Source organism: Dendropsophus ebraccatus, chromosome 11, assembly GCF_027789765.1.
Source record: "Dendropsophus ebraccatus isolate aDenEbr1 chromosome 11, aDenEbr1.pat, whole genome shotgun sequence".
In the NCBI taxonomy this organism is placed as follows: Eukaryota; Metazoa; Chordata; class Amphibia; order Anura; family Hylidae; genus Dendropsophus; species Dendropsophus ebraccatus.
The window spans coordinates 49,249,844-49,277,734 of record NC_091464.1 but is presented as its reverse complement, the minus strand read 5'-3'; the positions used below and the strand labels follow the sequence as shown (position 1 = coordinate 49,277,734).

The window sequence follows — 27,891 nt, the reverse complement described above, 5'->3', positions numbered from 1 at the left end:
TGTAACCCCGCCTCCTTGTTTATGTCATCGCGTCACATGACCATCCCGGATAGCGTTAACTCCTACTGTCCCGGCAGGAAGAGGATGGAATGTGGACTCGTCCAGTAGGTGTGACTGTGTATAGCAGAGCTCAGGATTACCATGACGTCAGCTTTATGTAACATACCGTGCTTCACTGCATCTGCCAGTCACCGGCTCATTTCCTTTTTTTAGATTTTGTTTTATTTCACTACTTACAAAAAAAACGTTATTTTATTAAATATTCTTAAACTCCTATTCTGACCCCTTTAACTTTTATATTTCTCCTTGTGGGCTCACAGAGAAGGCAGTCATGTGATTGACAGGCTCTCTGTAATGGCCGGGACCTGGATACAAGTAAGTATAGCTGTTATATTGCAGTCTTCAGGAGAATGGACCTGTATACAGTAAGTATAGCTGTTATATTGTATCCTGTTAAATAGCATGTCTCCAAGAGACTGGACCTGGATACAGTAAGTATAGCTGTTGTATAGCATGTCTTCAGGAGGCTGGACCTGGATACAAGTAAGTATAGCTGTTGTATAGCTGCCTTCAGGAGAATGGCCCTGGATACAGTAAGAATAGCTGTTGTATGGCTGCCTTCAGTAGACTGGACCTGGATACAGTAAGTATAGCTGTTATATACCAACCTTCAGGAGACTGGACCTGGGTACAAGCAGGGCCGTATTTACCTCTAGGCACCCGTGGTCCGGTGCCTAGGGCAGCACCTTGCAGGGGGGCAGCACCAGGGAGCAGGGGTAAGGTAACAACTTTTTTTTGTTTTTATTTTTTTAGTCTCTCACCTCTTTATTAGACTTGCCAGTAAATCTGATGTCTTTTTGAGGGGGGCTGGGGGTAGGTATGATCAGGTCTGGTGGTGTTGTTCTGGTCTGATATGGCTGTGACGCCTGGAGCTATTACTTACCAATCTACCAATCCTGTGGTGAGAATTCCCCCAGACAATGTGCAGGCTGCTCTTATCATTGATTCAATATGGAAATTTATGTGTTAAGCCATTAAAAACCATGAAAACGCAAATAAAACAATCTTTCTACATGTAGAGAAATGCATGTGGCCGAAACCAGGCTCCACCACGCTCGGCAAGATGGGGCGTCTTCAGGTTTAGTGCCTAGGGCAGCAGTAGCTGTTAATACGGCCCTGGGTACAAGTATGTATAGCTGTTATATAGCTGCCTTCAGGAGACTAAACCTGGATACAGGTAAGTATAGCTATTAAATAGCATGTTTTCAGGAGGCTGGACCTGCATACAGGTAAATATAGCTGTTATATAGCATGTCTTCATGAGGCTGGACCTGAATACAGGTAAATATAGCTGTTATATAGCATGTCTGCAGGAGGATGGACCTGGAAACAAGTAAGTATAGCAGTTATACAGCATGTCTTCAGGAGACTGGATCTGGATACAAGTAAGTATAGCTGTTATATAGCATGTCTTCAGGAGGCTGGACCTGGAAAAAGGTAAGTATAGCTGTTATATAGCATGTCTTCAGGAGACTGGACCTGGGTACAGTAAGTATAGCTGTTATATAGCATGTCTTCAGGAGGATGGACCTGGATACAAGTAAATATAGCTGTTATATAGCATGTCTTCAGGAGGCTGGACCTGGATACAGGTAAGTATAGCTGTTATATAGTATGTCTTTAGGAGACTGGACCTGGATACAAGTATAGCTTTGTTTCAAAGCATGAGAACTAACAATAATAATATAAAGTAAATTGCAAATGTGATGTTAAGCAAATTGCTTTACATCACATCTCCTCGTGATTTTGATTTTGAAAGCTATAATAATAGGGACCATTTAAGGTACTGTTTCTGGGTACGCTAAGTAATCTTCATCTAACCAGTTAACTGTTTGCCCTATATTTGGGTGGGATTGGGTTCTTGGGTCTTGTGATGTAGAGCCTATAAAGACCTATGAGTCAGTATACGTGACAGGCGCCTGTGCAGTTTTCAGGATTTCATTTGCTGTTTACTCCTGTAGTCTCTGCCAGTCAGTCCATCTGTCTCCACTGATGGTGCTATCCCAGCCACGTGCTGCCATAATACAATCATAATTCACAGAGACACAGATTTTATTTTTGTTTATTGTTGCATATCATTAGTTTAGTAACAGTATATCATTTATTTGTTTAGTGTTTATATAAACCTGGAATTGGAATTCACCTGGAATTTCAGTTGACAATGTTACATAGGTCTTGGGAAAAGGATACACATATTACCTTTCATTTAGTGGTTTGTGGTTATGTTCCCACAATATCTGACATTTTTCATAATGATGAACGTTATTAATAATAATAATAATAATCATGATAATTATTTATGTTGACATTATAAAATTATCTTTGGTATTATAAAAATAACGTCCATTATTTCACCTAAAAAGACATTGTGTGAACATAGCTTGTGACTGCAATCTGCTAAAAAGATTTGTTTCAGTTTGGTCAGAATTTTGGAGGAGAAGTCCGGCCAAATCCATAATTACCGGGCAGGGGGTGGGGGGGAATATAATAAACAACCTATACGTACCGTTCCCCATGGCTTTGCAGTGCCATATCGCTGAGCTCTCAGACCCCGCCAGATGTCATCTTCTATGGATTTCCATCCATCATGACGTAGCAAGAGAGTAAAGATGGAGAATCCTGGCAGGGGTCCAGGAGCAGACTTCTGTTTAAATCTCAGATTTAAAGGGAACCAATCACCAAATACAGTATTTTTTTTATAAACCTACCAACTGTGGCTAAAACTTATATATATGCATCATATAGTGCAGGAACATATACAGTGGTACCTTGGTTTAAGAGCGTTTTGGTTTAAGAGCTCAAAGTTTTTCAAAATTGTGACTTGGTGTAAGAGCATTGCTTTGGTTTAAGAGCTCCCTGTACTGGGTGGGAGGGGGAGTGGAGGAGGGGCATGGCCTGCATAGCGGGATCTACAGCACTGTACTCTGACTCAGGAAGTCTCCCTCACCTTTCAAATCATAGCAGATCCACTTCAGGCTGGGGCTTACATCAGGGGACAGGACTGTGGAGGTAATCTCTGCATAGCTGTAACCCCTCTCTCCCCGGACAGAGAGTGCTGCATGTATGTGTCCACATCTGCCCTGCTCACTCCTTCATGCTCCCTGCAGTCTCTGTCAGTCCTTGTGTTTCCTCTCTATTACTGTACAGTAACTTATAATATCACATATTCTGCTTTTTCTGAATGTTTGTTTCATCTGTTTTACATGTTATTCAGAATAATAAATCATTATTTTTGGGGTGTGGAACCAATTGTCTGCATGTCAATTAGTTCTTATGGGGAAATTTGCTTTGGTATAAGAGTGGATTTGGATTACAAGCACAGTCCCAGAACGAATTATGCTCGTAATCCAAGGCACCACTGTATCTGTTCCCTGTGTCCCGGCCCACTGTGACCGACAACCTTTCTTCTATCAGCTCCTGCACTGTATGTAAATGTGAGCGAATTAGTCATTTGGGCGGTCCCTGAAGCTAAACTAGTCACAGTCCTGGGGCTGGTGAGGCTCTGTAATCACACCTGGTTGGTAGCTTTATAACAATTTCTTGGTGATTGGTTCCCTTCAAGGAGGCTGTAAGGCTCTGTTCACATAGGCCTTGGGAGCGTTTTTGGGTGATTTAGTTACTTTAACATCAAGAATAGCTCAGCAAGCAGCACTATTCTTATTGTCAAAAACAATGGGTCCATTATCAGTCAGTCACCATTTGGATCAGTGATGTTATGGATTTACTAAAGAGTTATGGCTTCCTATTATAGCCAATTATTCATTTAAATGAACGCATAAGACCTGGCATTGCAACAGTGTGAAGTGGTGGTTTCTGGTCAACAGCATGAGGCCCCAGCCTAAGGCTTTGTTCTCATAGTTCACATAGTTTTTGTGCCTTATTCACAGATGTTTTTTCAGCCATTTTTTTAAGCTTAAAAAATGGTTTGTGAACATAGCCTAAGAATGTGTTAACGTATGGTTGGTGCAACATATTAAAAAAAAGGAATAGTTTTGAAAATATATTGAATTGTGGTAAAGTTAAAGAGGTTATCCAGCATTAGGAAAACATGGCCACTTTCTTCCAGGGACAGCACTACTCTTGTCTTTAGTTTGGGTGGGGTTTTGCAACTTAGTTTCATTGAAGTGAATGGAGCTTCATTACAAACCGCACCTGAATTGGAGACAAGAGTGGTGTTGTCCCTGGAAAAAAGTGGCCATGTTTTTTCTTATGCTGCATAACCTCTTTAATAAATTACTATAGATTGAGAATCTATTTTTAATTGAGAATTTATAATTGACCAAAATCCCCTTCATTAATCTGAAACTAATGTCAGAACACATGGGGTCATGATGGCTATGCTCAGTCTCTGATACTTACCTTGCAGCTGCGAGGTACTGGCCTTTTCTGGCTTTATTATTAGAAAGCTCTCTAGTAAACCAATAGAAAAAGAACACATGGAAAGTAATTGAAAGGGGAGGGAGCCCTCTGCTGGGAATAATTGGCATTGATTTCTCAGCTCTACCAGTGTAGTTTCAGACAGGGTTTTGGTCTTTTACCTTATTTTTTTGTCCAATTTTTATTTATTTTGGTCAGTACTTTTCCCATAACCAGAAGTGCAACCGGCACAGAGGAAAACTACATTATATAGACTTGTACTTTTTATGTGTTTTGAGCCCCCTCCTGGTATCTATCAAAACACTGGCAAAAACAAAGCCCAAAATATTGTGGGTGCACCCAGCCTCAAGAAACAGTAGGCAAGAACAATGGTCAAATACTTGATAACAGTGCAATTATAATACAATGGTTCAGGGATAATGTGTCCACCCGCATTGGCATACCATTTTACAATTTACATATAGAATGAATCATATATCTTCTGTTTGGTAAATTAGATGTAAATTGTGTCAGATGATTCTGTTCACATGCAGACATGATTCATAGTTTTAATTGTTGTATATTAGATTGCATTGGCCGTCATCATCATTATCATTGTCATCATTAAAATTCTTTACAGAGAAACATGCTGCTGGACAGGTTTACCAAGGTCCATCAAATGTAATATCTTACTGTGCACAGCACAGTTTAAGAGCTCACAGTTTTTCAAAATTGCGACTTGGTTTAAGAACATTGCTTTGGTTTAGGAGCTCCCTGTACTGGGGGGGAGAGCGAGTGGGGGGGGGCATGGTCTGCATAGTGTGGTCTACAGCACTATACTCTGACTCAGGAAGTCTCCCTCACCTTCCAAACCATAGCAGATCCACTTCAGGCTGGGGCTTACATCAGGGGACAGGACTGTGAAGGTAATCTCTTTATAGCTGTAACCCCTCACTCCCCGGACAGAGAGCGCTGCATTATGTGCCCACATCTGCCCTGCTCATTCCTTTATGCTCCCTGCAGTCTCTGTCTGCCTCTCCTTTACTGTACAGTAACTTATAATATCACATATTCTGCTGTTTCTGAATGTTTGTTTCATCTGTTTTACATGTTATTCAGAATAATAAATTGGGGTGTGGAACCAATTGTCTGCATTAATATGATTTCTTATGGGAAAATTTGCTTTGGTTTAAGAGTGATTTGGATTACAAGCATGGTCCCAGTACGAATTATGCTCATAATCCAAGGCACCACTGTATATATAATTTTTTTTTTAATTCTGGGGATTTATATTTATTGTGGATATTGTCTACTGTTAGTGCTAATGTAAATATAGAATAAGATCAGGAACGCACTGAACATATGAACTATATACTGAGGGGTATTTGACTTTTCACCTGGACTGTGAAAACAGGGACCCAAATCTCTCCTGAGTGGTGTGGTGGCACCAGGGCTGGCCTTAGGGTAGATGGCGCCCTGTGCGAAACCGTCTTCTGGCGCCCCCCCCCAGGACACCATAATAATATATATATATATATATATACACACACAGGGACGGAGCTGCTGCTGCTGTCCCTGTGGCTGTGCTGTTTCTGCAACAAAGTAGCTGTCCTTTTCCAGTTTTAGAAAACCCTATTAAAGGAGTTATCCAGGATTTAAAAAAAACATGGCTACTATCTTTCATAAACTGCTCCATCCCAGTCCTCAGGTTGTGTGTGATATTACATTGGTGTGGTTCCATTGGTGTGAATAGAGAGAAACTGTAATACCACATACAACTAAAAAATAATAATACATTAGCATACGACAATATCAACACTAGACTCACATGGGGCGTTTTCTCTGTATGAATGGCAGGTGATGATTTTGCAGGCCCTTTTTCTTTTCCTTTTTGTTCAGACCATCATGGAGACTTTTCCTGGTGACACCTCGGCTCCGCAGAATCTGCCAGAGAAACATATTAGGCTCCTCTCTAATGCAGCACCATCCTCATCGCCATACAAATCCTCATCTGTATCACTTCACACAGTAACAGAGACCACTCTGTGCCCCCATATAAGCAGTGTGTCCAATACATGCCCCCCAAATAGTAGTCGGCCCCCCTCTGAGCCTCCATATAAGCAGTATGCCCAATACATGCCCCCAAATAGTAGTCAGGCTGCGCTCTGCCCCCATATAAGTAGTATGCCCAATACATGCCTCCAAATAGTAGTCAGGCCCCCTCTGTGCCCCCATATAATGCACAAGCGCACTTATTTGTCACTTGAGCACCAGAATGTCAGAGCAAGAGTGATCTCCTGAGATAGATCATAGAGAGAGGGAATTGGCAGTATCGGAGAAGGAAAGAAGGAAAAAGATGGAAATAAGAGGAGATTTGGGGAAAGATGTAAAATGGCGGTTAGCCATTAAAAAAATAGGAGAGAGATGACAGGAGGGGGATGAGGAGGGTGGGCAGGGAGCTGTACAGAGAGGAGATGGGGTGGCTGTAGATAGGTAGGTGTAAGTAGCTGTAGGTAGATAGTTATAGGTAGGTAGTTATAGGTAGCTATAGGTAGTTATAGGTAGCTGTAAGAAGATAGCTGTAGGTAGCTGTAGGAAGGTAGTTATAGGCAGCTGTAGGTAGCTGCAGGTAGGTAGTTATCGGTAGCTGTAGGTAGATAGTTATAGATAGGTAGCTGTAGGTAGTTGTGGGTATCTGCAGGTAGGTAGTTATAAGGAGCAGTAGGTAGTTGTGGGTAGCTGCAGGTAGGTAGTTATAGGTAGCTGTAGGTAGATAGTTATAGGTGGGTAGTTGTAGTTAGTTAGTTATAGGTAGTTGTAGGTAGGTAGTTATAGGTAGTTGTAGGTAGGTAGTTAGTTATAGGTAGTTGTGGGTAGCTGTAGTTAGTTATAGGTAACTGTAGGTAGGTACTTGTGGGTAGCTGTAGGTAAGTAGTTGCCACCCCCTCCCCTCCCCTCCCCATGTAGGCACTAACAAACACACATACAAAAACAAAACAGACACTTTAACTCACCTGGCTCCCCGCCGCGCGTCTCCTCAGCTCGGCGGGCGTCGCTCCAGTGACGTCACTCGTCCGTCGGGACGCACGAGATGCTGGCGATCAGCCAGCCGGGGCAGAGAGGAAGCTCTGTATACTTATCTTTGGTGTAGAAAGGAACGGTGCACTGTATGTCCTGCAGGAGCGCCGTTAGAAACCACTGTAGGAGCAGGGTGCCGGGCGGCCAGCGGGGGGAGCGATCGGGGCTGACAGACATACACAGCATGCATTATGTGACAGTGTCGTGCTGTGTATGTCTGTCCGCCCTGATCGCTTCCCCAGCTGGCCGCCCGGCACCCTGCTCCTGCAGTGGTTTCTAACGGCGCTCCTGCAGACATACAGTGATCTTTTCTACACCAAAGATAGGTATGCAGAGCTGCCTCTCTGCCCGGGCACCTCTATGGCTGATCGCCCTGCGCCTTCCTCCTCCTATAGTGTTCCGGCGCTCCTGCAGACAGAGACAGCACACATTTCTATAGCTAAATGTGCAGCTGTCACTGTCTGCCAGAGCGCCCCCCTGCTGGCCGGGAGTGATGCGCCCTGTGCAACCGCACAGGTCGCACACCCCAAAGGTGTGCAGTATCGGAGTTTCTCTGCTAATGAAAGTATAGGGCTGGGATCTGCAGCGAGTCTCGCTGCAAAAACGCAGCAAGGAGACTTGCTGCAGATCCGGCAAGTGGGTTTGTTCCCTTAAATTGAACCTGTCACCCCCTATGCCAGGGTGAAGGCCGCCCGACCCCCTGCTAGAGCCCCTTATACTTACCCCATCTCGCCAAGTCCCGCTCCTGGAGCTGTTCCCAGGATAGAGATATCCCTGTCTGAAGCCTGGCGCGCTCGCTGTTGAGATGACGCCTATAGAGAATGACGACTCCATTCATTCTCTGAGGGTGGCGGACTCATCTATGCAGCGTGCGCCGGGCTTCTGACAAGGATATCTCCGTCCCCGGAACGGCTCAAGGTGGCCTTCACCCTGGCACGGGGGGTGACAGGTTCCCTTTAAATTTGAACGCTATAAAGATTTTTTACACGAAAATCCTCCAGTGTAATAGAGCCCTACAAGATGAGCACCAGGAGCATTCTAAATAGAGGTCTACACACACATTTGATTTTACAGAAAAGTTTTAATGTACAGACTCGTGTAATCACACTGCACACACTGGAGAAGATTTATTAATATAGCAACGCCCGCTTTTTGTTATAAACACATATGAATTATCAAATTTGGGTATAACACCATGGGGGAGATTTATCAAACATAGTGTAAAGTGAAACTGGCTCAGTTGCCCCTAGCAACCAATCAGATTCCACCTTTCATTTTCCAAAGAGTCTGTGAGGAATGAAAAGTGGAATCTGATTGGTTGCTAGGGGCAACTGAGCCAGTTTCACTTTACACCAGTTTGATAAATCTCCCCCATCATATTTATAAAGCCGCCTCTTGTCTACTTTTTCAACACGTATGAAAATATCTTGAAAAAAAGTAGAGAGGGTTCAGAGTCACAATGAGAGCAACCAATTTGCCACCATTTTACACTATTCGTCTACTTACAAGAGTGAGTTATAAACAAGGACAGGTCTGACGAAGCATTTTTTTTTAGCTTATACCAGATCAATAGGATGTGTGCCCTGTTAATAATAATTATTTTGAAGAGTGGAATGCCCCTTCAAACAATCTGAACTTGGAAGGCACCAGGGGCGCTGTTGGTAAAACTAATAGGAAACCTGTCAATAATGTCTACATGCCTAGAACCATAACTCCTTTTTACTGTTGGTGCTTACATTTCTAAAGGTTATTTTTATATATAATATTAGTAGCTCCATTATGAATTAAGTAGTTTTTCCTTTCAATGTTCATCTAAATTACCTTATCTGAGTCATGGAGGTGAAGCCGATCAGAGTATAAGAGTCTTGTTAGCTGTAAACAAACATAGTCTGTCTAGAGTCTTTTTTTTTTTTTACAGTCTGGAGCTGCTAGTGCATGTGCAATACGCTGATGGGGTACATCCTAGTGAATGGGTGTGATGCTACCTTAGCACCCCCAACAATCTTGCCCTTGGCTGGAAGCCACCAGCCCATCAATAGAAGACCTGATTGACACCAGTCAGTTCAGCCCGTTTACAGCCTGGCCATTGTGACTGTACTATGGAGCAGCTAGATCAGTTTACAAGGTAACCTACAGACAGTGCATGTCATAATAATGATAATTCCTTTATTTATATAGCACCAACATATTCCACAGCACTGTACAAAGTTTGTTATCACTCAAATTGAGCCCTGGGGATAAAACATTATTTTACATAATGCAGTTACTGATATTAAATTTAAGGACATCATAAGGTTATATTTCCACTATGTAATTTTTTTGGTAGTTTCACGGCCGCATTATGCAAATTACAGCCATCATTTACATAATACGGCCGCGTTTTGGCACCAAAATGATGACTGCCCAAAAAGACAGCCATAAAAAGGCTAAAAAACATTGTAGAAACATAACCTTAGAAAGCCAAACAGTTGTTTTGGGGTGTTAAAATTAATCACAGATTCCCTTTAATTCATCTCCCTGAAGTTATCAATATATTGCCAATCTGCCATTCAACTTTTCACAGCCAGGATTTCTTGATCTTGGTTATTTTAGCTTTATTACTGTGCTTGATATCGAGACTTTGTTTTGAGGTAGTAATATCATTGTCTTCATTTGTGAATGATATTGTACTTGTTGGGGGTGAAGGAAGAAAACCCATCTTCTCTGGAGACAGAGTTGAAGATGTCTTTAGGACAAAGCGTTCTTGTATAGTGTCTTTCAAATGGATGAGCAGGCTATTTTGCTCGGGGTGAAGCACCCTGAGTCTCTTCTTCTTCTTGCTCTTAAATTCACAACAGGTGTTACAGGCAACTGCTAGGATCCGAAACACATAAAACCACCCCAGGTAATGCAACTCAACAATGTTCAATATAAAACACCCAAGTCCAACTCCAAACATGAAGTTAAGAAACACAGTCTTTTCAGTAGCCCTGGAGACAAAGCAATCAGTCTTGGTGGGGCATGGATAAGTATGGCACTGGAAAAGATGAGGAACTTCGAAACCATAAAGATAGTATTGTCCGACTAAGAATGCCATTTCCATGATTGACCTGAGGACCACATGAACAATGTAAATGACATGCATTTTGTCAAACACTGGAATAGGACCTCTGATGGGATCATGCGCAATTTTTGGTTTAAACCTGTCTCCTTTCCTGGAGATATCTTTCATTTCTACATCTGCGTCTGGACTTGTGAGTAAATTTTCTCCAATTGATAAGCTTTGAAGAAGTTCCATGATATAGGCCCTTTCCAATTCAGTTTTCTCATCTTTAGCAACTTTGTGGAGGACATAGATAATGTAAAAAATGGATGGTGTGGACACCAGGACAATCTGAAATATCCAGAACCTTAGATGTGAGACAGGGGCAAAGCTATCATAACATACATTGTTGCAACCAGGTTGAAGGGTATTGCAGGTGAATTTAGACTGTTCATCTCCATACATAGCATCACCGACCAGTGTTACTAAGAGAATTCTGAAAATAAGTAGCATCGTCAGCCATATTTTCCCAATAACTGTTGAATGGTTCTGGACCTCTGTTAAAAGACGACCTAAAATTGACCAGTCGCCCATTTTTTAACCTGGATAGTAAGAAATGATAGGATATTATTTACAATATGCGCACATATTATAATGGAAATCAAATAAAGGTCAAGTCAGGAACATGTTAAATCAAGATAATAATGTTCTATGTGATAACATATGTGGGAAGAAAAATGGTTCAATGCAGTTGACCTCTTAAGTTAAAGAGTACCTGCCATTAAAAATAACTTTTGACAGGTCATCAGACATGTCAAAGGTTATTGATCTGACAGATTATCTGTCAAAGATTTGAAGCCAAAGCCAGGAATGGATTTGAAAAGAGGAGAAATCTCAGGCTTTCCTTTTTGACCTGATCTCTGTTTATAGTCCATTCCTGGATTTGGCTTCAAATCTTTGGCAGATAATCTGTCAGAAAATCTTGCTGTGTAAATTGACCCTTAGTCTCACTGCTGAGACCAGCTGTGATCAGGATATATAGTTGGGGAGAGAGAGCACAGCTGCAGTGTGATCCACTTCCTGACTAGCCTCTGATTCCGACAATATTTCCTTGTAGACTCACATTACCCATATTAGCTGATCAAGAGATATGGCTGGGGAATGGATTGCATGTCTCTCTCCCCAGCTATATGTTCTGATCACAGCAGCAGTGAGGCCCTCTGCGATCAATAACTTCTGACATGCCTGATGATGTGAAAAGTTATTTTTAATGACAGTTAGCAGTAAATCCCAGAGAATTGACAGATATTTTGTGGACATAAACTTTGGCAGCTCATATTTAGGATAGACCATTTAAGCAGGGGCGTAACTACCACTATAGCAGCCATAGCGGCTGCTATGGGGCCCGCCGCATCAGGAGGCCCCATGGCCTGCTCCCGCAATACACTGGGCCCCCTGAGCCGTCATCATTTGCAGCACCGGGTGGCCCTGCTGGTCTCCTGGGTTTTGCAAATGTCCCTTTAACTGCAAGCACTCCTGACCAGAGCTAGCAGTTATGTAGTTATGACTTCACTTGACCGTTTAGTGGCCAGTCGGGGGGGGGGGGGGCAATCAAAAGTTTGCTATGGGGCCCAGCCATTTCTAGTTATGCCCCTGCATTTAAGTATTATTGTTGGTGGGACAACCCCAAGACCCGGAGATACAGTGTTTTAAAAATGTATTTGTTTTCTTCTATTTTTGCTAATTTGTCACTTTTAAAATTTTTCTGATCATCCAATAAACATTAATATGATATAATTATCATTGACCAGCTGCATATCTCAACTGTGCTTGACCTTTCCATCACAAACTAACATTTTCCTTGTTGTGAGAGCAGAATGTATGGTTTTATTGAAAAGTTGCAAGCCTGGCCCATCACACCGCCTCTACCATGCTATTATTATACTACCTATGCTACCATCCCTCACGCAACCTCACACAACCGCCTCCAAGACTTTGCCCGAGCCTCCCCCTCTGGAACTCACTACCCCGACACATCCGGCTCTCATCCACCATCAAGTAACTTAAAAACCCATCTTTTTCAACTAGGCTACAACCTATAACAATTCTGCACCACACTGTGACTGGCTGCACTTTACCTCCTGTCTCTCTCCCCTTACCTTGCAGACTGTAAGCCCTTTTGGGCAGGGTCCCCAATCCCCATGTACCAGGCTGCCATTTACCTTATTCATGTAACTTGTATTGATATTCTGTTTGTTACGCCCTATCATTGGTATCAAGGGCACTTTAAAAATAATAATAAAACTCAAAAGTCTAAATTTTTATTAGGGATGTTGGTCACAAATTAGATATACTGAAATGGAAAACACTGTATAATAATGGTTGAGTTTTTCATTGGCAATTTAGATCCTTTGTTAACATGGACATGTAGGATTCATTCACATGGGTACAATGTCCAGCTCATCTCCATGTTGTCAATGGGGTCATTCTGGAATCTGGTGCAGACGCCAGATAGGAGAACATGTTTTGCAGTGTTTACCCCTCCAAGCTCAGAATTTTACAGACTAGGGTTAAAAAGCTGGATGACATGCATTTTTCCATATGTTCTGGCATCAGGTATGGTCAGTTTTGAATATAAGACAAAGCCTGATGCCCCAGACATGTATGAACCAACCTTAGGTCAAATGATGACAAACATGTCTTGCTGGTTACCTTGGTGGAAGTATTATGGTTGGACCAGAAAAATACAGTCTTCCTGTAAAATTTATTATAAAAGGGGTTATCTGGAAGTATATTTAGCTTGGGCCACTATAAAAATATATGTGACATCATCCATCACTGACTAAGGTTGGAGGACACTGCTGCGGCCAGTGATTGGTTGAACAGGCAGTTCCTGCAGAGAGGAGTCTGACACAGAAGTAGGAAAGAGTAATAAGTGGGGCCAGGGCCGGACTGGGACTGAAAATCAGCCCTGGCATTTCAGAGCACACAGGCCCACTTGCCGGGTGGTGAAAAGTTACGAGACGATGTTGTGTGTGCAGCATGGCTACATGTTGTATCATCACGGCCATGACTGGAATTACAGATAATAACACAGTAAATGGGGTCAAAAGCTTCTGTCTCTGTACTGTGTAGCGGTGCTGCAGTTACAGGTCCTCACCACTACACAGTGTACAGAGACAGACTGCTTCCGGCCCCGGTCACTGTGCTGAGTTTAACACCACCACCGCATACTGACTAATACCACCGCATACTGACTAATGTCACTGCATACTGACTGATACCACCGCATACTGACTAATACCACCACATACTGACTAACACCACCACATACTGACTAACACCACTGCATACTAACACCACCGCATTCTGACTAATACCATCGCATACTGACTAGTGTCATTGCATACTGACTAGTCAGTATCTGGTGGTATTAGTCAGTATGTGGTGGTGTTAGTCAGTATGCGGTGGTGTTAGTCAGTATGCGGTGGTATTAGTCAGTATGTGGTGAAATTAGTCAGTATGTGGTGACATTAGTCAGTATGTAGTGGTATTAGTCAGTGTCTGGTGGTTTTAGTGTCTGGTGGTGTTAGTGTGTGGTGGTATTAGTCAGTGTAGGGTATTAGTCAGTGTGTGGTGACATAAGTCAGTATGTGGTGGTATTAATGTCACATTATACTGACTAATATCACCAAATACTGACTAATGTCACCACATACTGACTAATACCACCACATACTGACTAATACCACCGCATACTGACTAATACCACCACATACGGACTAACACCACTGCTGCTACTGAATAACACCCACCATACACAGATCAGGTGACTCACGGGGGACATCTTCTCTGAACAGAGTTCTTCCCTTTACATTTTCATCTCCATCTGCCCTGGGCCAATAGAACTTCTCCAAGCCACAAATCCACAGAATCTGCCAGACAGACATATTAGGCTCCTCACTCCGGCACCATCTTCATCTCTATACAAACTACACATCTATAATAGCCCCTTTACACCTTTGTTTAGTGGGTAGTCTATGTGATCCCCTTATAGTATATGGCCCTCCTCTCTGTAGCCCCCTCCTTATAAATGGCCCCCTCATGCTGCCCCCTTATAGATGCCCCTCATGTTGTTCCCTTATAAATGGCCCCCTATGTTGTCCTCTTATAGATGTCCCTCTATCCCCCTATGTTGTCCACTTATAAATGTCCCACTCTCCCCCAATGTTATCCCCTTATAGTCCCTCTCTCCCCCTATGTTTCCCCCCTTATGGATTGCCCCCTCTCACCCTATGTTGTCTCCCCCCTTTATAGATGGCCCCCTCTCTTATAGATGCCCCTTACCCCACCTTATAGATGTCCTCCTCTCCCCCCTTCCTTATAGATAGCCCCTTCTCTTCTTTTCCCCCCATAGATGGCCCCTTCTCCTCTTCTCCCCCCACTTATAGATGGCCCCTTTTCCTCTTCTCTCCCCCCCTTTATATATGGCCCCTTCTCCTCTTCTCCCCCCCTTATGGATGGCCCCTTCTCCCCCTCCCTTATAGATGGCCCCTTCTCCTCCCCCCTTATAGATGGCCCCTTCTTCTCTTCTCCCCCCTTATAGATGGCCCCTTCTCCTCTCCCCCCCTTATAGATGGCCTCTTCTCCTCTTCTCCCCCCCCCCATAGATGGACCCTTCTCCTCTTCCCCCCACCCCCCTACGCAAAGCTGATTAAAAACAAAAAAAAGAGAACAAACAAAACAAACTTACCTAACAACGCGCTCCCCCGTCGAGCATTTAATCTTTTGCAGCCTCCGTCTGATGCACAGCAGCCGGGAGCGTCGCATCCTATTCCCGGCAGCACATGTATCAGAGAGCTCTCTGGGGGCCTGTGGCTGTGACTTCTGCCATAGCTCCTGTACTGGAAGTCGCGGCCACAGGCCCACAGAGAGCTCTATGATACGCGCGCTGCTGGGGATAGGACGCGACACCCCAGGCAGCCGCAGGTCAGACGGGGGCTGACAGGAGCGCTGTGGGCCAGTCCCATGCTTCTCCTGGCCCAGTGACTCCTTTTCCCTATGGTTGGGGAAAGGAATCGCCGGGTCAGGAGGAGCACGGGACCGGCCCCTGGAGGCCACCGGCCCTTCTGGTATTTGTGAGAAGTGCCCTATGGCCAGTCCGGCCCTGATTGGGGGGAATGGAAACCTTCTTACAGGATATGGGCTCTTTTGAATACATTTTTTATTATTGCATTGTGCTTATTTGCTCTACTTAGATTATGTTCACACACAGTATTTTGCACAGTATTTTTTCAAACCAAACCAGGAGTGGGTTGAAAACATAAACTATGCAAATCTTTCTATTATAGTTTATCTCTGTCGGGTTCTGCTCCTGATTTTGGCTACAAATACTGACCAAAAATAGTAACAGAAACACTGGACAAATACAATGTGTGAACATAGCCTTATGGTGACATTTCATTTGATCATAAATCATCTTGAGGCTATGTTCTCACAACATAGTTTTTAGGCCATAGTTTTGGACAGCCATCACATGTTGGCCAAAATACTCTGGGGGGGATTTATGAAGATGCCAATCTTATATTAGGCGCACGCCTCTTAGTGAATCTGTCCGGCTGGGCGCCCAAACCTGCGGATCAATATTTACGCCTGCCAGCAGGCGTAAATCATGATGAATGAGGCCCACCTCCTCCCCATCTCGCCATGCCCCCAAAGCTCCCCCAGCCCGCCCATAGGGTGAGCGGGGCATGCGGGGGGCGTACGCCAGGGAGAAGGGGCGAATTGGCACCTTCTCCCTGGCATACGCCTCGGGCGGACACTTTTTAAATGTCCCCCTCTGTGTTATTAAAATACGGCCATATTTTAGCTTAAAATTATGTCCGTCCAAAACTGTGGTGAAATATGGCCACAAACCAATATTGTGTGAGCATAGCCTAAAACATATTTTAAGTTGTTATGCAACTTCTCTCATGGATTTTAGTGTAATTGGAACAATACAACTTGTATTGTGATAAACATGCAGGCTTAAGAAGAAAAACTTTATAACCTTTTATAAAAAAAACTACACCAAAGTAAGTATAATGTAATAATAGAAACCTGCTAAAGGCTATAGTCTTTAATGGAGGGTCTAGCAGTAATACTGACAAAAAAACTAACTTACATTCCTTTTCTCCAGACTAGAAACTATTAAATGTCTACCATATATAAAAATTTGGGAAATTTGAACACCCTATGCTAAATGTATATGATGGGTATTGCTTTCAGTTATTATTACTCCTGTTACTATAAAAATGTAGAATAAAATGTATACTATTTAGACACTGAGTTCTCTTATGGGCATTGCATTGATTCTCTCTCTTTTCTCTCTGTAAGTTTCCTAGGTTTCCCCCTTGTACAGGAAAGGAAGTGGCAAAAAAACTGCTGAAGGGTGATAAGTGTCACAGACTTACCGTATTGTGCGTGTCCTGTAAATAGAAGGATCTCATAGGTGACAGTCACATCGTGAGGCTCCAGGTTAGATCAGTCTGGGTACGCTGCACTGTCTCTTTAGGCCACTGTTTGGAGAATAGGCTGACAGCACACATCCAAATTGTTTAGCACACACGCTCATTGTACACCATCGGAGGACAAAAAGGTTTAATTTACAGTGAGTGACAAAGACACAAGTGTGACATGGGGTCATTACCTCTTTTGCAGCTATTCTGCAACTCAGCACAACAGAACATGCCAGAAAAAGGCAAAGAGAAGAAGTGGTTGCGTTATTTGCCCCAGGCTTAACACTGAATCTAAGGGGCAGGTACTTCATCATTGTACACAGACATATTATACTAAAGGGCACTAACTCATTTAGTTGTCAAATAATAAAAATAAAAAATTGGATAAATATAGACTCAATATGTTAGGCATTAGTTCATATCCATTAGATATTTGTTTGCTGGTAATATAATGTCTATGACAGATGTTCAATGCTCTGGAAAATGTTAGTGTATGTATATTGACATTGCATCATTTGAAGGGTTTGTTGTGATTTTACCATTACAACTTATCTTCATCCATTCACAAGATAACTGCCAGATCAGTGTGTGTGTGTGTGTGTGTGGGGGGGGGGGGGTACATTGATTCCCCACCAATCATGAGAACAGAGGTCCTTATGCTGACTGTGGGGTTGTGGAAGAATAGTGAAGCTGGGCTGGGTATGGGAACCTGGTCTTTTAACGGGTCTCAGGTGGGATCATGTACTCAAAGGGAATCTGTCAGCGGCTATGCATGTTTCAAACTGCTGACACTGTTAGATAGCTGTTAGGTCAAGGAGACACATTGTACCTTTTATATTGCAGCTGCGCTTCCAGAACATAGATTTTATCTATTTATATATTTTTACTTTATTAAAAGCTACCTTTGATACATTACAAAACATTGTACATAAAATAGATGAGATCTGCAGCCAAATAACATGACCACTCATGGTACTCCAATGTACATGTAAGATACACAGATCAAATCAGTACAGAGATGTACATGAACACGTAACCGAGGGAAGTAATAAAGCACATAGTAAATAGCAAGTGAGGCATGGCTCCATGATTTGGGAATTATGCCAAGTTGGGTAAATTAGACTCAAAAATGGCTGTAAACAAATGCTTTTATTCTATAGTACAAAGAGTCAAAGAGGCTTTCCTGAGCTCCTGAAGGGCAGCAAGCTGTAACCCCTCCTTAATCCCCCTCCTATCCCTAACCCTGCTTGGGACTCAGCTTCCAGGTGTCAATCAAGCAGGGATGAGGGAGAGAGGAGGCATTCTAGCTGGCAGCTATTCAGCAGCATGGGAAAGCCTCTTTGACTCCTTGTACCTGAGAATAAAAGTATTTTCTACATCCTGGAAGCACAGGGGATATATGAAAGGTCCAATAAGTCTCCTTGTCCTAACAGCTATCTAACAGTGTCAGCAGTTTCGAACATGCATTACATCTGACAGGTTACCTTTAGGGGTATATTCACACGGACGGGCTCGCAGCGAGAATCTCGCTGCGAGCCCGGCAGGTCCTGGCAGTTCCCATACACTACATACTTGCTGCGGTCTAAACGACCGCAGCGAGTATGTAATTATACCGCCCTTAACCCCTTCTGCTCCCGCCCGGCTCCCCCGCTGTAAGCAGCATACATTACCTGTCCTTGCTGCACGGGTCCGGCGTCCTGCTCTCCCGTCTGGCCAATCAGTGGCTGCGGCTGGGCAACACACTGATTGGCCGGACAGGAGAGCAGGACGCCGGACCCGTGCAGCAAGGACAGGTAAAGTATGCTTACAGCGGGGGAGCCGGGCGGGAGCAGAAGGGGTTAAGGGCGGTATAATTACATACTCGCTGCGGTCGTTTAGACCGCAGCAAGTATGTAGTGTATGGGAACTGCCAGGACCTGCCGGGCTCGCAGCGAGAATCTCGCTGCGAGCCCGCCCGTGTGAATATACCCTAAGGGTGCGTTCACACCTACACGATCTGCAGGAGATCTGCAGCAGATTTGATGCTGTGTTAAGTTATTTAAATGAAATCTGCTGCAGAAAATCAGCTGCAGATCCTGTAGGTGTGAACGCACCATAAAGAAGTAAAGCAGGTTAACTTTTGAGAAGTAAATCAGGGAAGCAGTCAGTTTTTAAGTTGTTTTCTGACCTGTTTCCTGATTCTGCCCCTCTGACCTTGACCTAGGCTTGTGTATACCAGCCACTTTAATGCTTTCTCATTGCTGACCTTCTAAACTACCAGTCATCTGAATGTTTACTTCCATAAGTAACAATGTACCAGTCAAAGGGCATAGCTATAGGGAGATGCACACTCGTACCTGGGCCTTAGGGCCTAGGGGTCTAGTGACAGCTCTACCATAGAAAATGTCAGTGTTTATTATTACCAGAAATCTTATTACCTTCATTATATAAACTGTGACCATCCTATGCTTGTTATTACTGTTCTGTGACATAGCTCTAGCAGTTTTGTAAAACTCTTTAAAAGAAACACACAGCTTTCATTTTTAGGAGCACTATAGGGATACAAGCAGATTTGATGCTTTGTTCAGTCTCTTACATAGGGAGTACTGGATTACTGCTTGTGGAGGTCCCCCACAGTCTTAAAGGAGAACTGTCAGGAAATGTAAAAATCCAGGGCCGTGAGGGGGTGGTGAAACATAAGAAAGAATCTATACTGACCTGTCCCCAAGCCCCCACAGTGCAGCATCACCGCTCACAGACCCATGCCGGACTCCTGCAGCTCCCACTTCTGCAATGTCATGTCCCACCCCTATGGGGTAGGACACCGGTGCAGTCACTGACTGGCTGAGCGGGTACTTCCTGCTGGGATGTGACGATGCAAGAAGTCAGGAGAAACTGGAGCCTGGTGGAGATTAGTGAGCTGGTTGCGCTGCACTGTGGGGGAACGGGAACAGGTAAGTATAGATTCTTTTATTATGTTTCCCCAACCCCTTGTTGGCCCCCTTTAAGAATGGGGACCCCAGTATCCCATTAGAATGGAAGGACAGGTCATGCATGTAAGCCGTGACACCCCTCATTTTTATAGGAACTACCTAAACAACCAAACAATGTCCTCACCTGTTTCCTTAGTACCCATAGAGAAAGAATGCAGCAGCAGTGCACATATGAGACCTACTGCTCCATTCTAATAGGACACTGGGGCCCCTGTTCTGTGAATAGGGGATAACTTTTTCAGATGGGAATACTTCTTTAAAAAAAAAACTTTCAACATATCACAGACATCTGAAACATTTTGGGGTCCCCACCGATCGCTAGAATGAATAGAGAGAAGCACACAACTGTACTCTTTACTCTACAGCTTGCTGCTATTAAGTGTGTGGAGCCTGTCTAGTGAACCTTGAGATTGCAGTGAGCAGAGCAATGAAGTGCACAGTTGCGTACTTCTTTCAGCTTGTTCTAATAATCAGTAAAGATCTGAATACCCAGGCCCTGACCAATAAAAAACTTTTGACATGTCCCTGTAATATCCAGACAACTCCAACAGCATCCAACGTATTGCAAACAATCTTCAAATGCTTTATTGCATAACCAGATGTGTGATACGTTAACCCTCAGGGGCCTTTCAAGCATACAATAAAGTCCATGTAGGGTCCTTGTACACGTACAGATAAATCGCTTCATCGCTTGTTTATCGAACGATAAGCGATGATTTTTTTCTTTTAAACAATAGGCGTTTAAACAAGAGGATAAATCACTATAAAAATTCGTTAATGTGATAGTAATTACAATTGTAAATATGGTCGTAATTGTGTTTGCATATATACTGTGAATGATCGTAATTGTATTCATATCTATATAATGTGAATGATTGTAATTGTGTTTGTATATACAGTGGTACTTTGGTTTAAGAGTAACTTGGTTTAAGAGTAGAGATGAGCGAACCTGGAGCATGCTCGAGTCCATCAGAACCCGATCGTTCAGGCATTTGATTAGCGGTGGCTGCTGAAGTTGGATAAAGCCCTAAGGCTATGTGGAAAACATGGATATAGTCATTGGCTGTATCCATGTTTTCCAGACAACCTTAGAGCTTTATCCAAGTTCAGCAGCCCCAGCTAATCAAATGCCGAACGTTCTGGTTCGGATGGACTGGAACCCGAACCCGGTTTGCTCATCTCTATTTAAGAGCCTTTTAGGCTGGGTTTACATATATAAGTTGGCATCAGTTGCGTTTTTTGCCTAAAAACTGACCACAACTGATGTCACAACTGATGCCAAAAATGCATCAGTTGTGATCAGTTTTTCTATCCGTCTTTTCATTAAAAACCATCAGTTGCCATCAGTTTCCATCAGTTGCCATCAGTTGTCACAAGTTGCGCTCATCAGTTGACATTTTTTTCCCCAGTATGTTTTCCTGTCATTTTCAATGGGATTTGCGGGGGAGCGCACGGGGGCTATATACTAATTGGGGGAGCTCACAGGGGGGCTATATACTACAAGGGGAGAGCGCACAGGGGGGCTATATGGGAGGGGGAGAGCGCACATGGGGGGCTATATACTATTGGGGGAGAGCGCACAGCAATGCTGTATACTAATTGGGGGAGAGCACACAGGGAAGCTAAATATTACTGGGGGGGCAACAGGGGGGCTATATACTACTGGAGGAGAAACAGGGGGGGTGATATACTACTGGGGGACCAAGGGGGGACTATAGGGGAGGGGGAGAGCACACAGGGGGAGATATATGTTTATTTTGTGCTACTACTTGCCTGAACGCCGGATGCCAGAGCCGAACGGCATGCGTCCTGCCCGGCGAGGCATCCGGCGCTCTATTCGATTGAATTGGTGCGGCGCCGCATAACCGGAGCGGCGGTCCGCCAGGACGCTGCAAGATGCGTCCTAACGCACCGACGGTCCGGCGATGCGGCGGCCACTAGTTCACCGCCGCACATTTTGAACGATCCCATTGAAAACAATGGGATCAGTTCAAAGATGCGTTTCCCTCCGGCGCTTTTCTCCTGCGCCGGAGGGAAACGCCGCCGCACCGCCGGACATATGTAAACCCGGCCTTACAAGAAGAGCTCACAGTTTTTCAAAATTGTGATTTGGTTTAAGAGCAATGCTTTGGTTTAAGAGCTCTCTTTACTGGGTGGAAGGGCAAGTGGGAGAAGGGTATGGTCTGTATAGCATGGTCTACAGCCCTGTACTCTGACCCAGGAAGTCTCCTCCACCTTCCAAATCATAGCAGATCCACTTCAGGCTGGTGCTTGCATCAGGGGACAGGCCTGTTTAGGTAATCTCCTTATAGCTGTAACCCCTTTATCCCCCGGACAGAGAGCGCTGCCTTACTGTGCTCACATCTGCCCTGATCATTCCTTCATGCTCCCTGCAGTCTCTATCATCCCTCACGTTTCCCATCCTCTCCATTCCTGCTATCTCCAATCTCCAATCCTTATTTTTGGGGTGTGGAACCAATTGTCTGCATTTCAGTGATTTCTTATGGGAAAATTTGCTTTGCTTTAAGAGTGGATTTAGATTACAAGCATAATCCCGGAACGAATTATGCTCGTAATCTAAGGCACCACTGTATACTGTAAATGATCATAATTATGTCTGTATATATATTGCAAATTATCGTAATTGCATTCGTATCTATATACTGTGAATGATGAGTGTTTACACTGTAAGATTGAGAACGATTTACAATGGTTTTTGACTCAGCTCAAAAGATGCGATCAACAACATACGAGGGGAGAGCAGCACTATAGATGTCTTAGTGGAACCTGTAAATTCATGGAATCTACTGAGAACCAGTGAGGTGCTGTTAGAGTTCGTTCCCTGTGTGTGAATTCGGATGGAAGAACCAGCCGACGCCCTATCCCTTTGACCTGATTCACACACTTCATACTATGCTGACAGGGAGCCGACACCCGGCTTCATGCTTCTCCTGACTCCTCTCTGGTGCTCGTGGGGTTAAGCCTTCAGGTGCTGCAATTGCTCCTGAGGCTTGCTCCTGTCTGAGTACAGGGGAGGGCTCCCTGGCTGCTATTGGTGTCTCATGCTGCTGTCAGACTCCTTGCTCGGCACAGTGATGTTTTTTGGTTAGGGACTCGTGTATCAGAAGACCTGCACGTGGTACATGAGGCAATATGGTTTAGCCAAATTATATACTAACTTCTGATGTTGGTTTTAAATGTAGCTGAATAAGCTTTCGTGTCATCCATGGGTGCGATGTGCAGCCATTTCTGTCTTTTTGGCTTGTGCATATTTTATGTATTCTGTCCCTTTTTTCATTGTGGCTAGCACTCGTACTTTGTAAGATCCATGTGATCCAAATTAGCAGGAAGCACCTGTGTACATAAGGGGAGGATCTCCTAGTATTCTCCCATTGTACCTGCAGAGGAATGGAGAGAGGTAAGAGCTTGTTCACACTTGTGTTGCTTGGCGTCCACTTTTTCCGCCGGTGGCGCCTGCGGGGTCTGGGGGGGGCCCTTTAGGGTCTGGTCCTTTGACAATGGGGTTGCAGGGCCATTCTGTGGCCCCCCTTCTCTGCTTGCGCACGCTTTGCGGGGATTGTGGTCGCTGACCGGCACAGTAATGTTTTTTGGTTAGGGACTCATGTGTATCAGAAGACCTGCACGTGGTACATGAGACACGTGAGGCAATATGGTTTGGCCAAATTATATACTAACTTCTGATGTTGGTTTTAAATGTAGCTGAATAAGCTTTCGTGTCAGCCATGGGTGCGATGTGCAGCCATTTCTGTCTTTTTGGCTTGTGCAGACTCCTTGCTCCTATCAGGGGCAGGAGCTCTGGTAGCATTTAAGCTGGTCATTTACACCCTGTAGTTTCCAGTGTAGGTTTGGTCTCCAGCTACACCAGCACGTCTCTTGTGCTGCCTGTATTTGTGACTCCGACTTGGACTTTGCCTCTGCCTAATCCTAATCCTTTTGTACTGCGTTACCTCCTGTGCTTGACCTTGGACTGGACTCTGTTAACCCATTGCTTTCCGATTTGGATTTTGACGTTCCCTCCTGTTGCTGACTCGGACTGCCTGACCTGTTTGTAAATACCTGTCTGTGTGTTCTGTTTACTTCCCTGTATCCCTAGTTAGGCTAAGGACTGTCGCCCAGTTGCTGCCCTAGGGTTTAGCCTAAGGGGGCAAGCAGGTAGAGACAGGGGTTGCGGGTCGAGAGAAGGGATTGCCATCTTCCCGGACCCCAGGACTCCCTGACAGGTGCCTTTACAAAGAGAGATTTATCTGACATATTGTAGAAGCCAAAGCCAGGAACAGACTATATACAGGGATCAGGTCATAAAGGACAGACTGAGATTTCTCCTTTTTTCAAATTCATTCCTGGCTTTGGCTTCAAAAATCTGTCAGATAAATCTCTCTGTGTAAAGGCACCCTTATGTGACAGATCTGGCAATGTCTTGTGGACTTTTTCTAGTGAAAAACCTATGAGGCTTGTCCAATTTTCCTCTTCAGGAAAAAAAAGCGAATATACAAGGTTAAAAAAGTATGCGGACACACAGGATACATCAAGGTTATTTTAGAATTTAATAAGACGCTACAGGTTAAAGTTATGAATAAAAATTACAGGAAGTGGCTTCTATCTCTATTCTGTCCTAATCCACCTAATCCACAGGGAGGATAAGCATCAGCCGTCACTGAACATCTGGTATAAGAGAAGTATACCGGAAGACTGTCAGGCCTTGATGCAGTAGTAAGTGCAGGGAAAAAAGTACTTTATGTGCATTTCCTGTAATAAGTGTATATTGGTGATTTGTATAACTTTTGGGGGGCAATACAATACTTAAACAAAATTTTTGCTGGACTTCTCCTTTAACCCCTCACCTCCCATTCTTAATTGCTTTATGTAACGCCTGGAGTAGTGGATCCACTGGACCGGCACCAGCGATGGCACAAACCTCACCAGGGAGCGGAGTCTAAGGGGCCGCTGGTTTTCACCAGAGCCCGCCGCAAGGCGGGATGGACTTGCTGCGGCAGGCGACCCCCAGGTCGCTACCCCTGGCTTGGTTGCTGGTGTCGGCAGGCGAGGCGTGGCAGGAGCAGTAGGCAGGAGATGGCACTGGCAAAGGTCTGCAGGTGAGAGCGCACGTGACAGGCTGAACGCAGGAACAGGTGGAGTGACAGGGAAACAGGAACCAGGAACAGGGACTAGGGACCGGGTAACGGATAGGACTCAGGAACAGGGACTGGGACCAGGTAACAGATAGGACTCAGGAACAACAGGGGGCTGGGCCAAACGCTATGGAAAGCATGTAGAGGCTCCAACCCTAAGGACAGGGCATGCTGGGATTTATAGGGGAGTGATTGGGTGCAACTACCAATTAGGAGCGCACTGCCCCTTTAAATCTGAGACAGCCGGCGCGCGCGCGCCCTAGGAGGCGGGGACGCGCGCGCCGGCCGGCACAGCGGGAGACAGGAGCGTGGAGAGGTGAGGCGCCCCCCGGGGCCGAGGTGACAGCAGCGCCGGGTCCCCGACTATGGACACCGGCTGCTGCATAGGGCAGGTAGCGGTCGCGGCGGCGGCCCGGAACGCGGGACGCCGCCGCGGCCGTAACAGTACCCCCCCCCTTTGGCCTCCCCCTCTTTCTTGCCTGCAAATGGCACAGGAAGCCACAAAGTCTTTGACATCTTGGGATAGGCTGGGCCACCAGTAGTGGCGAGAGATCCGTTGGCCGGTCTTACGGACTCCCGGGTGCCCGGCCTCCAACGAGGAATGTCCCCAGTTCAAAATACCTCTTCGAAGCGCAGGGTGAACATGAGTCTTTCCGGGGGGTACTCTCTGAAGAGTGGAGGTGACGACTGGTACTAGGCGATCAGGCGGTATAACGTGGCAAGGGACCTTCTGTAAGTTCTTCCGGTGGTGAGAGGACACGACCTTAGTCTTGGGTACGGGGAGAGGGTACACCTCGGCAGAGAAGGCATCCGCCGAGTCTTGGTCTTCTGCCGGTAGGCCGGATAGAGGCTTGGCCGGGACAGGAAATGACAAAATACACTTGGTCTGAGGTGACTTGAGACACTGGTGGGAACAGTCCTGACCCCAACTGAGAATCTCCCCGGTTCTCCAGTCCAGCTGAGGGGCATGTTCTTGTAGCCACGGGAGTCCCAGGAGGACCGCGGGGGAAGAATGGGGCAGAACGTAGAAGGATATCTCTTCTTGATGTGAAGGACCCACCTGGAGGACTAAAGATGCGGTCTGGTAGTACACACGGTCGGTAAGAATTTCGCCCGTGACCGAGGAGATAGTCAGGGGCCTGGCTAGTCGGGTCACGGGTAGCCGCCATCTTTGGACCAATGTTGCCGCAATAAAACTGCCTGCTGACCCAGAATCGAGGAAGGCAGTAGTCAGATGATTTTGTCCTGAGGGAGTCCGGATGGAAACTGGCATAGACAGACTTGGAATGGTGGCATTTACACCTAGGGACACCTGTCCCACCGGACCTAGGTGCGAGCATTTTCCGGATGTTTGGGGACGTAGGGGACATCCCAGCCGGAAGTGATCGGAACCACCGCAATAGAGACAGAGATTCTGCTCCAGGCGCCGGATTCTTTCATCAGGCGTCAGGTGAGCCCGTTCCACCTGCATAGGAATCTCAGGAGAGGGTTGGGACATCGAAAGGTCAGGATTCTGGAAAACTGGCGCCAGCTGGGGATGGCGACGGGAACGGGTTAGTAAATGTTCATGCCGAACCTCCTCCTCCCTCTCCGAAAAACGAGTATCAACTCGGGTGGCCAGTAGAATGAGTTCGTTCAGGGAGGTAGGCAGGTCTCGGGCAGCGAGCACGTCTCTCACACGACTAGACAGGCCCTTCTTGAAGGTGGCCAATAGGGCGGCCTCGTTCCAGTCCAATTCGGCTGCCAGGGTGCGGAACTGGATGGCGTAGTCACCAACAGAGGAGCTGCCTTGAGAGAGATTGAGGAGAGCAGTCTCGGCTGAAGAAGCACGGGCAGGTTCCTCAAAGACGGAGCGAAACTCAAATAGGAAGGCCCGGAGATTGGCAGCAACTGGATCATCACGGTCCCACAGTGGCGTGGCCCAGGCCAGGGCTCTACCTTCTAATAGGCTGATGATGAAAGCCACTTTAGAGCGCTCGGTGGAAAACTGACTACTCAAAAGTTCAATGTGCATGGTGCACTGAGTCAGGAATCCTCTGCACAACTTAGAGTCCCCAGAGTACTTGCTTGGGAGAGCCAGTCGGAGTGAAGAAGCAGCGTCAGGAGATGGTGTGCGCTGGGCAGTAGTCTGCTGCTGTAAGGCGGCAGTGAGTTGCTGGATCTGCTGTGACTGTTTCTGGATTTGTTGAGCCTGTTGCGCGACCACTCTGGCGACGTCACGGAGATCTGGCACCTCGCCGGGATCCATGGTTGGAGCCTACTGTAACGCCTGGAGTAGTGGATCCACTGGACCGGCACCAGCGATGGCACAAACCTCACCAGGGAGCGGAGTCTAAGGGGCCGCTGGTTTTCACCAGAGCCCGCCGCAAGGCGGGATGGACTTGCTGCGGCAGGCGACCCCCAGGTCGCTACCCCTGGCTTGGTTGCTGGTGTCGGCAGGCGAGGCGTGGCAGGAGCAGTAGGCAGGAGATGGCACTGGCAAAGGTCTGCAGGTGAGAGCGCACGTGACAGGCTGAACGCAGGAACAGGTGGAGTGACAGGGAAACAGGAACCAGGAACAGGGACTAGGGACCGGGTAACGGATAGGACTCAGGAACAGGGACTGGGACCAGGTAACAGATAGGACTCAGGAACAACAGGGGGCTGGGCCAAACGCTATGGAAAGCATGTAGAGGCTCCAACCCTAAGGACAGGGCATGCTGGGATTTATAGGGGAGTGATTGGGTGCAACTACCAATTAGGAGCGCACTGCCCCT

At 45.6% G+C, this 27,891-nt stretch overlaps 2 protein-coding genes across 2 annotated transcripts in view; one reads left to right on the top strand and one right to left on the bottom strand.

Annotated features, from left to right (window-relative positions):
- Nucleotides 1-10,051: 10,051 nt before the first annotated feature.
- Nucleotides 10,052-11,110, bottom strand: LOC138767834 (gap junction delta-2 protein-like). Its single transcript, XM_069945653.1, has one exon. It carries the CDS (start codon nucleotides 11,108-11,110, stop codon nucleotides 10,052-10,054), a length of 1,059 nt encoding a protein of 352 aa, XP_069801754.1.
- Nucleotides 11,111-16,987: 5,877 nt separating this feature from the next.
- The window catches only part of CRYBA1 (crystallin beta A1), a 57,443-nt gene continuing 46,539 nt past the window's right edge, over nucleotides 16,988-27,891 (top strand). The window contains exon 1 of the mRNA XM_069944823.1: nucleotides 16,988-17,032. The gene's annotated coding sequence lies outside the window, so the exon portion shown is untranslated. The remainder of the gene's footprint in view (nucleotides 17,033-27,891) is intronic.